The sequence below is a fragment of the Meleagris gallopavo genome, chromosome 10, assembly GCF_000146605.3.
Source record: "Meleagris gallopavo isolate NT-WF06-2002-E0010 breed Aviagen turkey brand Nicholas breeding stock chromosome 10, Turkey_5.1, whole genome shotgun sequence".
Classification (NCBI taxonomy): domain Eukaryota; kingdom Metazoa; phylum Chordata; class Aves; order Galliformes; family Phasianidae; genus Meleagris; species Meleagris gallopavo.
The window spans coordinates 19,865,929-19,881,551 of NC_015020.2; the positions used below are offsets into that span (position 1 = coordinate 19,865,929).

Sequence of the window (15,623 nt, forward strand, 5' to 3'; positions counted from 1 at the left end):
TGGCAACCCTTCTTTGTGCATGCTAGAAGTTTGTTGTGGTGCGGTGAGTTGGTGGGACGTATGGCGGCACACGCTGGGCAGCTGGCCTGCTGGGAAGGGCAGGGCAAGGCAGCAGAACTCACTGCAGCTGTTGGCACTGGGGCAAAGCCGTAGTGCAGCCCTTCCACCAGCCCTTGCTGGGTCGGTGCTTCTGCTCCAGCACTACTGCCTGGTCCCGGGTAACTGAGGACAGGTACCTGAGACAGTTGGGTGCTGGCCACAGCAAGGAGCCGAGTGCAATTGTGAAGAGTTTAATGAGCACTTGTGTGAGTGCTGCAGCTAATGAAGCTGGATTCCTACAGGTGTGCGTCTCCTGCTGACCTGAGTGTGTTGAGGAAGGTGTGAGCTCTGATTTAAGCTTTCTGTGTGACTCGAGCATTTCTAAGGGCTTTCTCTCGTGAATTCTGTGGTGCTTTAATAAAGTGTGATCTCACACTGAGGCCTTTCCCTCAGTCTGGGAATTTATCAGATTTTTCTCCCCTGCACAGCTGCCTATTTTTGCAAACCTTTTGTAGTACCTTTGAGACCTCTATTCCACTATCAGATCTGCATCAAACTGGCCAGCAGGTTCAAAAGTGCTGGGACAGAAGCTTGGACACACAGCTTTGTTTCAATAAGGAAGCAGAATAAAATGATTTACCACCTTAGAATTTAACTTTATATTTTAAACTCTAAATTTATATTATTTATAAACATCTGAGCGTAACCACTGCAGTGCAGATGGGGAGGCTTGCTGTCTGTTGCAGCTTGGTTAGTCTGTTGGCCGTCTCGGTTGGCCATGTGAGATACACAAAGCATCTTGATCCTTCTGGAGCCAGTTTCTAGAGGTTAGATGGCCATTTGAATTTTAACATAAAATCATATTAAAGGCAGGATCCAGGGGTTTCCAGCTTATAAAAATGACAGCTTATTCTTGAGGAGCAAGACTTGAAAGGCTCTGGGTCATCCCTCTTTAGGCTAAACTTGCACGAAAGAAAACATCAGTTGAATATCAAGCTGAAAGAATTACAGTAAAAACCACCATATCCCACTCAGTTTTCCCTGGAGCATTTGTTTTTTTAACTCACTCTCTCAGTTGATTTCCTTCTCCAGTCAGAATTGGATAAGTCTATTTAATACGGTGGAGTTTATCCCTTCAGCTCTTCCTCTTTGGATAAATCCTTGGAGATGGTATTTTTTAATTTTTTTTATTATTATTTTTTGCCAGAGGAAAAAGAGAGCGCTTGGCATATTGCAAGTATTTTTTGCAAACACATCATCAATTTCCTGATTATAATTATGCTCATTTAAAAATGCCCAAAGCTTAATGCATTAATATCTTTATTTCATTAAATACTTTGAAGTGAAGCTGTTCGTTACCTGTTGACATATTTTTGGTACTGAGAAACCTGTTAAAATTCTCTGTTTGTGATTTTATTTTTCTTCTGCAGAGAACTGAAAGCCTTGCTCAGCGCTGCTTAGGTGCAATGTGCTGTAAGCAAAGGTGTCTGACGGTATTCCTTCACTTTGTTTCACTCGTTGATGGTGAGAAATTAGGTCTGCTGCTTTGAAGAGGTTTAGAAATTTCAAGATAGTCTTTCTTATACAAAATGCTGTCCTACTTAATCAAGTTATCAGGTTGTATGATGTCATAAAGCGGATTTACTGCTTGAAGAGACTCTCAGGACAGCTGATTAAATAAGAAAAATGATTTACCTGGGAAGAATATACAACCGTGTTCTGATTTAACAGTGATTTTAGTTGGTGGGTTTTGCGTGGGGACGAATTATCCATTCATCTGTCCAGGTCCCCTCAGCTCTTGGAGGAGAGCAGCTGGCTGCAGAAGTGTAGGAGCTGCTCTGCCACCAATGTGCTCTGGCACATCAATCCCAGTTCTTACAGAGCTGATGCTTTCTGTGGCAGAAGAATCTTTGTTAGCGGAGAATATACACTTGTTTTCAGTTTATATCACATAAGAGAATTTAAAATAATTGTAAGCAATAAAATCTTGCTTCTTCAGTTTAGTTGTTCAGCTATATTCAAAGTCTTTATCATCCTCCTTTAATGCTCTGTTGTTTCTCAGTCTGAAGCTCCTCAATACGAGACAGTCTCACAGCAGGCAAGTCCCTGCTCCCATCCTCCCCGGCTGCTTCCCATGCTGAATGCCTGTTGCCCTTCACTTCCTCAGCCTGCCCAGCTCTATCATCCAGCAGAAAGCTGTGCCCCACAGCTGAGGAATGGTCTCTGGGTTACTGACCTGCACAGGCTCACAGAGGATGGAGGGTGTTCTCCTCCAACTCTGCTTCACATGGAACTTCTCATGGGCTAAACCCATGCTCTAAAAGTAAGAGTGCTGTGTTTGAATGCTTTGCTTTCTTCTCCTCTGTGAGGCTAGGAAAGGTCTTCACTTCGGTGTACAGTTTGAGCTGAGGCGCCGACTCAGAAGTGAAGCGTGTGGGCTGAGCACAAAACAAGTGATGGAAGCTGTGGGCTGTGTAAGGATTGCTCTACACAGCACCTATGCCAGCTGAACCTGGCTGAAAAGCAGCTAAAATGTGTATGTGGGGATTTGCAGATTCCTTCTTCTGAAGCAGGAGGGGGAACGAGGGGCTGTGTTCAAGGTGGGAGGTGCAGCCCAGCTCTCGTGTTGGCCCAGCTTCGTAGCTCGGTAGCTGGTTTGGAGCACAGCTGCCCCACGTTGCAGCTAGCACACCACAGAAGCACTGAGCTATGTGTCAGAAACCTCGCTCAGAGATGTGGAGTAGGTCTCTCTCTGCCTGCCTCATCTTGGACATGAAGCTTTGTGTAGTGAGCCAGCAGTTGCCCGCTGCTGGCTCTACCATTAGCTTGTCTATCTGTTTTACATGTAATGCTCTGATGAATGCATTAGATAGCATGAACAGGATATACATGTGATAGCTACAGATATAGGAAAGACACGGTAGAAGAATTGTTAGTGGGTATTTTTGTTAACAGAAGAGGTTTTAGAGTGAATTTGCAGTACATTTTTATTTGTTTTTAGGCATAGAGCTGGAAGCCTCCAGCACTGCCAGTGTTGCAGTCATTTTTCATTTTCACTCTTCATTTTACCTCAGCAATCAAAGGCAAGTCATGACATTGGGAAACTCGGGATTATGCTTGAGAGAAAATCAAAACCTCCAAGCATTCCTTGATGTTGTAAAAAGCTTGAAAATGTAATTCAAGTGCAATTTGATAGCTCAAAGAAACCAGGACCTAGAACCAACCCAGGCTTTCTCTTTCTAAATATCCTAGCCCCGTGTTTTTATCTAACACATGGCTTCCTGGCTGTGTACCCAGAGCTGTTCAGTGCTGGGCTGGTGTGCAGCACCCCAAAACACAGCACAGGGATGGCCTTTGGAGACTGACCTCTCAGCAGCAGAGGGAATGGGAGAGCACAGATCCTGTGCAAAAGCGTGGCGGGTCCTAAAATGCACCAAGTAAGTTTTAAATGGCGACCTCTAATCTATTAAAATAGCTTAAACAACACGAATAAAATGGGAAATGTGTGTGTGCACCTAGAGAACTGGGAGAAATCGGGGCCTAGAGCTGCCTGAAGCAAAGCCCTGTTCTATCTGTAGCTTATTCAACTAATTCAGGGGGAATAAAAATAGCTTATCAAACTTGAACAACTTGTTAGAAGCTGGAAAAGGATATTTTTCTTGTCCAGCCTGTGAATAAAACGAGGGGTGTGAAGTTGAGAATTGTCAGTTTGCAAGTGATGGAAGTGTTTGTGGCTATGGTGTGTGAGGGCAGAACCTCCTCCGCAGTCCCTGCGTGGCACTTTCCCTTAACAAGGTGTTGGTGAAGGCCCAACCACAGACAAGAGGAAGTCTTTGACAAAGTGGGAATTAGGCTGTTTAGAAATGCTTTTGATCACCATACAACCTTGGCTGCTCTCTGCTGTGAGCAACAATATTGTTGTTTAATGTTCCAGTTTTAAATGAAAGCATACTTCAGTAAAAAAAAAAGTTTTCTTCTATTAGTCTTAATTGGCATATTTATTTTGTTTTGTTACAAAGCTATTGCTTGTGTTTTAATTGCATTCTAATTTCCTTTCCTATTCAAATGTTGTGTATCACCAGGAAAAATATCTAATACATAAGAAATGTTTTCAATATCTGATATAGGTGATAAATATTGAGCATTTCAACAGATGTGCATTAAATTTTGTTTTCTTAAGTACTTCCACAGAGTTTTATCCCCAGAGTTGGCATAAGGATGGAACAGACTATATGAATACCAACTTTTATCGGAGATAAACATATTTTAGTGGTAAGCAACCTTGTAACAATCAGCAAAATAACTAAGAAGAAAATGTGTAAAAATTTGTGTAAAAATTATTTTACACAAAATGTGTAAAATAGCTGATTGCTATTTCTCTTTCTTGGGCCTTCTTGATGTAAGGCATTTTCCTCCCTGCATTTTCCGGCATAGCTATGTGGGTGTTTTCTAGGGCCTTCCAAATCTGGATGACTCATCTAACTTCAATATTTTCTAATTGTTGTCACAGCATATTAAAAAAAACTCCTGCATAAGCAGACCTAGACCACTGTCACTTTTTTTTCTTTAAATATATAAAAATTGAATTCAGTCTTTGCCAACACAGTGTGTCACTTGCTTTGCTGCAATGCCAGGCTGTGCTGCAAGCCGTTGTACTGTGCTGTGTTCCTTTCTGCCCTGCTCTTACCTCCAACACAGAACAGTTTCTCCATGGCATGGTCTTCAGCCAGTTCACCAAGCGTGGGTGGTGCTATGGCTTGTTACTGCAGTGTTTTCAGCTTTATGGCTTTTGATCTGTGTTTCACCAGCAGCAGTAATTTCTCTGGAGATCTTCCTTGAAGATCTTTCCTTAGATCTTTGGGCTCATCAGTACAGGTGGTGTTCTCTGGTCACAAAACCTTTATTGTTAAGTCTGAAAGCTTCCTGTTTTTTTTACATCCTGTCTCCCTTTAGATGGAGGAGGTTCAGGCTCCTGTTGGAGGTTCATGACTCATTGTGCAAAGAACATCTCAGCATCCTGGCTTTTGAGAGATGTTCTCTGCTTCCTTTTCCAGTTACTTGGGGCTCTTCTGCAGAGCCTTCATTAGGTAACAAACTTTCAATTTTTGACTGTACTCTGGTGCTGTTCAATTCAATTAGGCTTGGTGCAGAAAGATACCGAGATAATAACTGTGCCATGGTCTTTTTGTGGGAACATCATTATTTAAAGATGAAATACCGTCAGCTCAAGTTACACTGTATTACTGTCAAGGGAGAGAGAATTTAAATGTTGCAATGATAATTTATCGATGTTGTGAGCAAGCAAAGAAGCCATGGATTTAGAGCTCACCCAGTACTCCCTGTTCAGTCCCAGGCATGCTTAGTCTTCCATAAGACGAAGAAGCAGCTCTCAGATGCATGCAGAGAGAAAGGACTGGGAGCCCAGCAGGGCAAGGTGGGCCAAGGCAAGCCAGAAATCCTGCTCCTACCAGAAAGAGTTGCCTAGAAAAGAAATTGCTATCCCAGTTGTGGGATTGTTTCCAAAATTTCTGTGTGATATAGATCATTGAAATGTCTTCTGTTGGGCAGTCTGGTTTTGTGTGCATCGTGCATCCTTACAGAGTGCTGACAGTGTGCTGTAGCAGCCACAGTGCAGAGGCCAGGACAACAAGCCACATGTTCTTTGAGCTGTTTGAGGTTTCCTTGAGCCTTTGTAGATGGCAATCAGTATCTCTCAGTGTCTTACGATGTGAAGATGTCCTAGGTTCCTGGAGCACTGTTTCGGGTCAGCTCAGCAGAGCAGGACCTGCTCTGTTCTTAGGGTGCTCGGTGCCATCCCCATCGGTCAGCTGGGGAGCTGGCAGCTGTTGTATTGTGGCCTCAGAGGAGTATGCTGTGTGGCAGAACGAAGAGCAGTGTTACACAGTGCAATATTTTTCTATGGGATTTTTTCAGTTACCTCTTCAACGGCTGAAAACAAGTCTGCACGAGCTTCCTTTGGAGGCTCCCCCATTTTTCTGGATGTCACTGGTTTAAAGTGCCTCTGCCTTTTGTGGGTCTGAGCATCAACCATGTTGTGATATATTTTTATGCATAACTATTTGTATGTTCAAGGTGGGCTTTGTCTAAGGAAAAATGCCACTGCTGCCATCTGCATTTGTTGCTATTTCTGTTCTATTCTGTTGACTACGTTCAAACACCAAGTGGCAGCATGTGCTGAGACAACCAGTTCTGTCTCCTGTCTGGATGCCACTTGTACCAGCCATGGAGCAGGGCATGAGGTGCACGTGGGCAGCCTGTGCCGGTCCTCTCCACAGAAGGCTGTGGGTGGTGGGACCATCAGCTCGAGTTCAGTGCCAGTGCTCCATGTGAGTGCCTGATTGCGAGATTGTGGCTCCCAGAGATCGCTTCTGAGTGAACCCAAGTGCTTTAATGAGGGTTAATGTCTAATTTGCAAGGCAAATGAGTGGAAGTATTCTGTGCAGAGGAGGGGAGATTCCCATATAATTAGCAATTATTCACATCAGGATGCTCTGCTTAGCACACGTTCACTAAATATCTTCAATGCGTTCAAGGTCTCGGATCAGTACGAATAGGCTCGTTATGTGCTTCTCATCTAACTGAAAAAGCAGAAAAACATAAAATATGCCTTCTTCCCTCCTCAGGGATCTTAAATCTTGTATAAAGAAGCAACAGCTTCTAGAAGAAGCTTTGGGTTTGAAATGGGGGAAAAGTAGATGGCAAAACTCCATTTGTTTGCAACGATGATGTGAGGTGGTGCAAGCAATGGTGATGCTCCATTATGCTCTGGGCTGCAGCCAGGGCTGAGCACCACTTCTCTCTCCTGTTCTCTTGGCTGTTACAACTCCTGGGTTGCGGGAAGAAAAAAAAATGTATGATAACTGTTTCTAAATGTCAGCTGCTCATGGGAACGAAACAAAATGGTAGTTGTTATGGATTATGGAGGCTCGTTGTACCTTTGTTCCTCAATTAGTTAGAAATGACTGGTGGGGTCTTCTCCCCTCTCTCATAGGAAGAGTGATGTGAGGGACAAGAGGGACAAGTTTTCACGGCCATCTGCAAAGCTATTGTGAGCATTTGCGTGGTGTGAAAGGAGCAAAGCAGATGGGAACCTGAGCTGAAGGATGCTGTTGGAAGAGAAGGAGCTCAGAGATCCCAAATAATGCCCTAAATCTTTCAAACATGCAAAAGAAGCAGTCCTCACGTTAGGGTAAGGATTCCGTCTTGTGAGAGCGAGATGCTTGTTTTCACTGGAGCTTGAGTGAGTTGTGTTTGTGAGGGTAGGAAAGCCCACAGTCCCTGCTCCTTTCGAGAAGGCTGGGCAGCACCTTGTGCTTGTGCTCTCCTCGTGTGTTCAAAAGCAGTGCTGTACTATTTTGGTGCATGGTGTTGTGGGGAGGAAGGGGAGAAGTCAGCCGTGCAGCTCTGTGTGTATGGCAAACTCAGGCTTGAGAAATGGGCATTAATTAAAGTATTTGACAGAGAATAATGGGAATGCTGGGTTTTGCTCTTCTCCAAGAGTCATTGGTAAATGATTTCTGAATGGTGTACATGAAGCAAAGCATCACTGAGGGGGGGGATGGCTTTCAAGGTGAGACTGCAGGAGATGCTGAACTTCTGGACCCCAGTGGAACTCCTTGGCTGCCCCAGTCCAGCCCAGGGTTGCTCCCTGCCACCCACTTGCAGAGAACTGCACCTACAAAGCTGCCGGCCCCAGCAAACATCATCCTCCTCTCACCGCTCAGTGGAGGACTGGCCGTAGCACAGTGTCTGGCTCTTCCATTTAGATGTGCCGGTTTTGAATAGATCTGCCCTATTTTCCCCTCGTGTGTTTGTCGGTGAGAGAGGAGTATGAGTGATTTTACGGAGTTTAAGAAAGCGTTACAGAAATCATCTTCTCTCTGTCAGTTCGAAGCTTATGAAAACAGATGAGTGCATCACTTTTGAGATAAGGTTTGAAAAACTGTCTGCCTCCTCGGAGCTGAATAGAGGGCTAGTGGGAAGATTAAAACAATAAGCTTATTATATTATTAGTAGTGGGAGAATTCTAAACCCCATTTGTTCAATTACGGTCCCTTAAAATATGCTTATTTAGGTTCTTGTAAATTGTAATCAGTAAATTAGACACGCTGCCCTCACAGCTTGAGGGTTAGCTTTCAAGGGACTTCCTACTTCTTTTTTTTTAATGTTTATAGTGAAATGAAGAAGGGAATTAGTTGTTTGATATGCAGGGCTGGCTCTGTTGGAGGATGCTGGCTGCATTCTGATGCCTATCTTTACTAAAGCAGAACCAGCAGCCGTGGTGCTGCAGCACTGCTGCCTCAGACTGTGGCCAGGTTATGTGCTATGTGATAAAAATGGTAGCTGAAACCATTAGAATGAATGCAGGCTGTTAAATAAGACCGTGGTAAAGTCTCCAAAAGGCAGCATACGTCGCTAATAGTTATCTGAGGTAACACAAAAGGAATGGAAAATCCTCAGCATCACCTTTTATATACAAATCTCATCTGTTTCTTTCTGTGGTGCATCCCCCCCACCCTCTATTTCTTTCCTCTCTGCTTTGCCTGGGCAGGTTTAATACTGAGTGTTTGATACTAAAACCAATCATCTGGCTGAGTCATCCAGAGCTGTTTCTTTCTTCTTTTTTACCTCTCTAGATGGACTCTAATTTGCATCACGCAGAGACACCGTTTTCAAAAGAACTCCCTCTCCCTTTCAGCTCATTTAGCTGAAGATTTCGGCAGGTTTGGGCAACAGGCTCCCCAGCCTTCTGCAATGCTTTATACGTCTTTGCAATTTAAAGAGCCTCTTGCCTTCCTGGGAAGCTGGGTCTGTTTTTTTCAGCACAGATTAAATGTGCGTTTGTTGCAGTACTACATCATGCAAACTCCAATATCCTGGCCATATCTTCCCCATTTATTTCTTTTATCTCTCCATTTTATATAGTAGGAATAGTGGCTGAATCAGGGAAACACATGCAGCAGCATAACAGTATATTGTTTGAAAGCAGTTGTCTTCCATTTCCAGTGTTTCTCTTTTGAAATGTAATTGTCTGCTAATGGAACTGGGGAATGTTATTGTGGGAGCGATCACTGCAGTGTGCCTGTGCTTTTAGTTCACATCATGTCTGCACAGTATTTCTAAAGTAACAGGATCCAACCGGGGCTGGTTAAATACGGGTGCTGTGTTTGCAGAAGTTGTGATAGTTGTGTTGTCACCGATGGTGGAAACCGCTCGGCGCAGCGCCGGCACGAAGCACCGCGTCCCATGTGTACAGCAGTAACAACAGAATTAAATTGCCTTGTGTAAGGGATCTGGTAATGAAGGCAGATAATGGGATTCTTTGCAAAAGCAGATGCTAACTGGCTCCCCAGTGCTAGGCAGAGAGCTGGAAAGGAATACCAGCTGGAAGGGGGGAGCAGCTGAAAAAGGCATTAAAAAGAAGACGCCTTAGATGCACGTTTGTTTAAGCAGTAAATACTTGTTTAAAATAATCTTATGAGATTCTTACTAAGAGGCAAACTGAGAATATGATTCCAGCATGATAGAAGTCAGCTGGGTACCCAAAGGAAATCTGTGTGTAGGCTGGATGAGCAACACAACGGCGGCGCTGGGAGCAGCCCCTGCTGCTTCTGGAGGATGGGACAGAGTACTCAGTGCAGGGAGATCCGGGTTTAAAGGCGGAGTGACCCTGCTTGTCCCTGCACATCACTGTGTGCACGCCTGCGGTGTCTCCTGTGATGCTGGGCATCGTGCCCTCCTGCCAGGCTGGCAGCAGGATGCAGTGGGGACTGCTGGCAGTTGGAGTGCTGAGCTGGGCACCAGCCTGTCAGCACCAGCCTGGCTGCATGCAAAAGCACATCAGGGCCTTTTCTGGGGCTGCCTCACCCCAGGCAATTGCCCTGCCTACTACTTTTTGGACAACTGAAACTCATTTTGAGTCTAATGCCAGGATGGAGTAGGACTGTACACGTACTTATGAGCCACTGGCTTTTTTCCCAAGTGACAAGACGGACTCTGTGCCACCCAGCAGGAAGCCCTGCAGAGGTTACAGGTGCATTACGCCTTGCTGACAATATAGAAGCTTACTGTGCTCTGAGCAGATGGGATTGAGATGTGCTGCCCACGGAGAGCAAGCAGCAAAGGCAATGGTCAGCAGCATCCCTCTGGGGGGTCCTCTTGTCCAAAGAAGTGCATTCTCTAAAACTTAGTTCTGCTTCTGTCCTCTTCTTACAACTGGGAAACATCTAACCTGTCTGGGTTGCCCTCCAGCTGTGGTAGGCAGGAAGCAGCTGCGTGGCCATCAGGGCTGGGACTGGCTTAATGGCAACAGAAGGTGAAACTGTGGTGGTGAGAGCAGGACGTGCGTGGCTCTGCTCACATCTGCTGCGCTTCCACGAGCATCGTTTTGAGACCTTCCTCCCTTGCTGCTTTCGGGCAGGAGGCATCCTGCATTCCAAGCAGGAAAATAACACTTTCAAAATTTGAGTAGCAAATCACTCCCCTAATTACATTTTGACCCCATTAGTTAAGAAGTATATTAAAGAGCCACGCAGCTGCATAGGTTACTGTCTAATGCAGTTCTATGAACTTTTGGCATATAATTGATAGTAACAAGTGAGGTTTCTAATTTATTATGATATGCTGATTTTGTGCAGACCTCTGAACGTGTAGCTTTACAAGTTCAACTCTCCAGGGATAATGTCTAACCCTTAGCACACGCCTCCCAGGCTTTTAGACTCAGGTCACCAGGGTTTTGAGCAAGGCAGGAAAATGCCCATAAGTACAGCAGCAGGAGAGTTGGTTCTTGCCATGCTGCCCGGAGCATGGGACATGCCCTGGGGTGCAAATGGGCTGGAGATGAGAGTGCATTCCTCTGTCTCTGCTGAATTGGAAGGGCTGCTGCAGCTGGAAATTTGCTGAAAGGACCCTGAGAGCAGAGCTGGGATGGTACGGTCACTTAGCAGCCTGCAGCGGGCTGTGCTGCGCTCTCCTCTACTTTGTCCTCTTTCTTCCAGCTTTTATTCACTTTGGGATGCTTCCCTCTCACCTTCTCCAGCTCCTTCCCCTCTTCTGTGTTGTCATGGAAACGTGCTTAAATCGTGCTATCGAAACGTGCTTCCCTGCGGTGGAATGGTAATAGCTAATATTGGTCTTGCAGCTGCTGACTCAGGGATATGGCTGGGCATGTAATATCTCTTCTCGCTCTCCTTAATGCATAATGCAGCAGTTTCTTTCACCTTGGGCTTTATACTGAAGGTGATCCCCAGTCACAGCAAAACACAGCGATCTGCATTTATAAAGCGTGGCCCAGCCGTAAGGTGGGATGCAGGTGGGGCCGGGGAGCTGCCTTTCAGAGCTGCAGAGGATGACCAAACACAAAAAAAAATGACCCTTGCTGTGCATACAAGCACAAGTAAGAAATGTTTGTCTGCCAGTGCTGAAAACAGAAGACATTCAAGTTGAACCGTCAGCATACCTGGTTCCACAGGCACACATCGTGCTCCAAATAACTTTGTGAGTGTATTGCATTCTGTCACAGAAATGGTTGAAATGTAGATGAAAGACAAGTAACTGCCTTAGTATCATCTAAAAATATAATCATTCATGGGCATTGCCTCTAACATCTGCTTTGAGCAATCATCTGCGCAGCAGCACATAAAGGTAAGCAGAGCATTGTGAGCATATTCCTGAACCACCAGAAAGAAGCACAAGAAAAGGCTGTATTTTTAGATGTGACTTTGCAGTATGTCTGTAATCTAGGCTTTTCAGCTGCCTGCACTAGTTAATTAACCAGCTCCAACTTTGAAAGTTGCCTGAATTGATCGTTTTTATAAGATAAATTTGGAGTGGCATCGGAATTCCCTCATTTGCCATTCTTTCAAAAGATTCTTGTTTCAGGACCAGCCATTGTACAAATAAAGCAGTGTAGTTCTCATGTTTGGCAGTGTTCTTCTTTGGCAGTGTTAGTGATATGGAGACAACTGCGTGGTTTGCAACAGTCCAAAATCACCCAGGCTAAAGATGCACAGCTATGAGCGGTCTCAGTTATCTCTCTTGGTGACATGATCTGTGGAGGGAACACAGGGGTTAGGTACATCGTATGTCGTTTCAGATTCTGTGCTGGAAAGACCTCTTAAAATATAGATACTGAGAAGCTATCTGTTTCTAGCATGTTTCTGCGTGCCCTCGAGAACCTACATGCAAGTTATTTCGTCTTGTAACTTCATGTTTCTTGACCTTTGCAGAAAAGATCAGGCAACGATATGCAGATCTACCAGGAGAGCTGCACATTATTGAGCTTGAGAAAGACAAAAATGGGCTTGGGCTGAGCCTTGCTGGCAACAAGGACCGATCTCGTATGAGCATCTTTGTAGTTGGTATCAATCCAGATGGACCTGCAGGACGGGATGGAAGGATGCATATTGGTGATGAGCTTCTAGAGGTGAGTGTTTCCTTTAACTACTAAATAAGGTTCATATGGCAAGAGGGAGAGGCATATGTGAGGCTATCATTTGAACCTTAATAAAGAAATAATGCCTGTGAGTGGAATTAGGTGGCTGAGGGAAGGAACTCCACTGATTTATGCCAACTGAGAACTTGGCCTTTGGCAGGTAAATGTGTTCTCAGCAAAACAAAAATCATTGGCCTGTGAAAGCTAATGTCTTGTCAGTGAGGTCTGTGCTCTCAGCATGTTCACAAGCTACACACGGTGAGGGACTGTTGAAAGGCAAGCAGAGAATAGTAAATCTGTCCTTGTAGTGCCTGCGTGGTTTTGCAAGAAAATTCGCACCTTACATTTATAAAACAAAACAAAAATCTGAACACCCTCAAAGTTACCATATGTGTTTTTACAGATGACGGGGATATCCCCCGTTCTGAAAATAAGCTAAAATCTCGTGCTGTAATCTGTTTCATTCTGGTGTAAGTTAGAATGCTTATTTTCTTTAGTCGCATCCGACACAAGGCAAGAGAGCTCAGCAGCTTGTCGGGTATTTTGCCTCCTTTTTTCTTCCGTTCTCCTTTCTTCATTTTGGATGGATTTGCTGTATCTCATGATTTTTGACTGTTGCAAAACAACACTTTTCTGCAGTACCTGCAGTGGTTTTTGATTGCTTCAGCAGCTTAAAAAATTAGCCATTGTTTGGGATCTTTCCTCTAGAAGGAAGCCTTCACTGAAGAGCAGGTGTACGGTGGCCCACTGCTATCCGTGGGTGGTGATTTCTGATCTTTCAGCAACTCACGGTGCCATCAGGGATCCAACAATTTCCTCACTTTTCTTGACTTGAGAAAAAGCAGTTGGAATTCCTGGGGATACCTCAGGAGCAATCAGAAATCTCTAAGCATTTGTCATTTTCCAGCAGTTCTGTGATTACGGGTTTTCAATACACATGGTTCAAGAAAGGCTTGTTTTGCTATAATAATAGCACCATCTGAAGTTTATTATTATGTTTTCAAGTGTGATGAATGGTATGAAGGTCTGTACCTTGCTGAAATAGTGCAGATAAATGACTTTCTCCTTCAAATTAGTTTTCTTTCCCTGGCACCTGACTCTAATAGTTGGAAAAAGTCGAATTGTTGAATTCTGGGTGTACAGCAATTGGAAGGTACCGCACACCAACTGGAAGGTACTGCTTTGCTCTGTGTATGTCATAGAAGAGGTCGTTAAAGAGAGACGTGAAAGAGCTTTTCATATCGATGCACTTCCTTACAAAGAAGGATCCACAGAGGTTTCCTTATATCTCATGAGTTATTCCTCGTGGCGTGTGTTTGATCTCATGTTAAGTATTACTGTACTTGCAAGATGCCCCATCTGTGATTAATCACATGTACCTTGAGGCTCAGGATTTACATGCATGAGCCATGTTGTGAGTAGCATTTCCAAAAACACTGCGTTGCCCTCGTTCCTCTCCCTGCCAAGATAGAGATGAAATGTTGTTTTTCTTCCGTAGGAAAAGAAAAAAGAGTGACATTTGCAGTCTCATTTCAAATAAACCGAAGTTCAAAGTTTCAGTAACTCCCTCTCTCGGTGAACTTTGCCATCGAATGGGAGGTGTGTCACTGGTGGGCAGAGTGCGGTTAGTTGTGTGAAAGGATGTGGTGATCTCATTCTGGTCCCTGGTGGGTACGTATCCCGTGGCAAAACATCCTGCAGTACAAAGGAAAAGGCTGCGCATTACTCATGTGCAGACGTCTCGTGTTCACACCGGTGGTCAATCGTTCACAGCTCTGTTTTTTTGCCCTTTCAAAGCATTTCAGTGTGATATGTGAGCAGCACCGAAATGAAACTAATGGGCGTTTATACTGGCAGAGTCTGTTTTAATAACTGTTGGGTTCAGTGACCATTTCAGTCAGCATTAGGAATACCTGAGAAGCCTACCCATTGCTGAGGTAGGAACGTGGCTTTGTGCTTCTTTTTTGCCAGCAATGCAGGGGTTGTGGCTTTACTTGCAGCATCAGTTAAAACAACAAAGAGTGTTAGAAGAGCACTAGTGGTAACCTGAAGCATTGACAACGTAGGAGGTAGCAGATCTGGGTTGTTTGGGTTTCTCTAGCTAAAGGTTTAGAGTTAGACTATGAGTACAGCCTTTAGGTGCAGAAATGCTCCTATGGTTCCTTGCCTGTTGCTGGAGAACCAAATTCTGTTCCTTGGGGGGGTGCTTCCCTGCATGGCTCTGCCTGCAGGCTGACTGCTGTCCTCTGATAGAAAGCTTTGGGGCTTGGCAAGCACTTGGTAGCATTTGAAGCCATTTTCCCCAAAATGTCATCTGTTTGTCAGCAGGTAGACAACCCTCTACTCTTTTCCAGCGGAATCTTTTAATCATATTTATCACTGCACCTCAGATTGCACGTAAGTTTTGAGTGTGAGTCTTAAGTGATGTACTTTGGATGGCTGTGCCATTGGAGGGAGACGGTGATATCATCCTCTCATGCCTTTCATGGAGGAAAAAGTAGTCAAGGCAGAACGTGCACCCTGCGCAGAACAGTGTATTTTTAACATGATGCAAGTAGTGCTGATCTGTTGGTTCTTTTCCAGTCAAAGATACCATCTGCAGTGCCCCTGCCTGGCCCACAGCTTCGTGCAGGTGTCCACACTGCATGGTGTCTTGGGGTGCTGAGCCCCGCTGCTCTGAGTGCTGCAGGCTCTGCCCTTCTGCTTCGTGTTATTCACACTGAATAACCCACCCTAGGACTGTTGTCATCGTTGTCGCTCAGTGTCAACTGTGTTCTATTAATGGAGCAAGCTGCATAGAGCCCTGCTGTGCTGAGTTACTGATGCTGGGATTCTCTGCCGCCCTGCTTATCTCGCTGGAAGGAAGCAGTGGATGATGCAGCACTCCTGGAAGGAGCCACCTTCAGGCAGCTGTGCTTGAGACAATTCATGGCAGTGCTGTGTTGTTGGTACCTCAAAGCCAGAGGGCCTTCATGCTGAATGCTTCTCCTGGGATTTTGTTACAAGAATCTTAGATAAATAGAAGTGATGCTGCACATCAGATATGTCAGTATTTTGCCCAAACAAATGAGCTGTCCAGCCAAACTCGTGTCACTTCTGTCTTAGAATGGAGACAGGTTGGTGTTTTACT

The 15,623-nt window shown here is 44.8% G+C and overlaps 1 protein-coding gene across 1 annotated transcript in view; it reads left to right on the forward strand.

Moving 5' to 3' along the window:
- The window catches only part of LOC104912423 (inaD-like protein), a 68,313-nt gene that overhangs the window by 17,000 nt on the left and 35,690 nt on the right, over positions 1-15,623 (forward strand). The window contains exon 7 of the mRNA XM_010716055.3: positions 12,288-12,484. Coding sequence (XP_010714357.1) covers positions 12,288-12,484 — 197 coding nt within the window. The remainder of the gene's footprint in view (positions 1-12,287; positions 12,485-15,623) is intronic.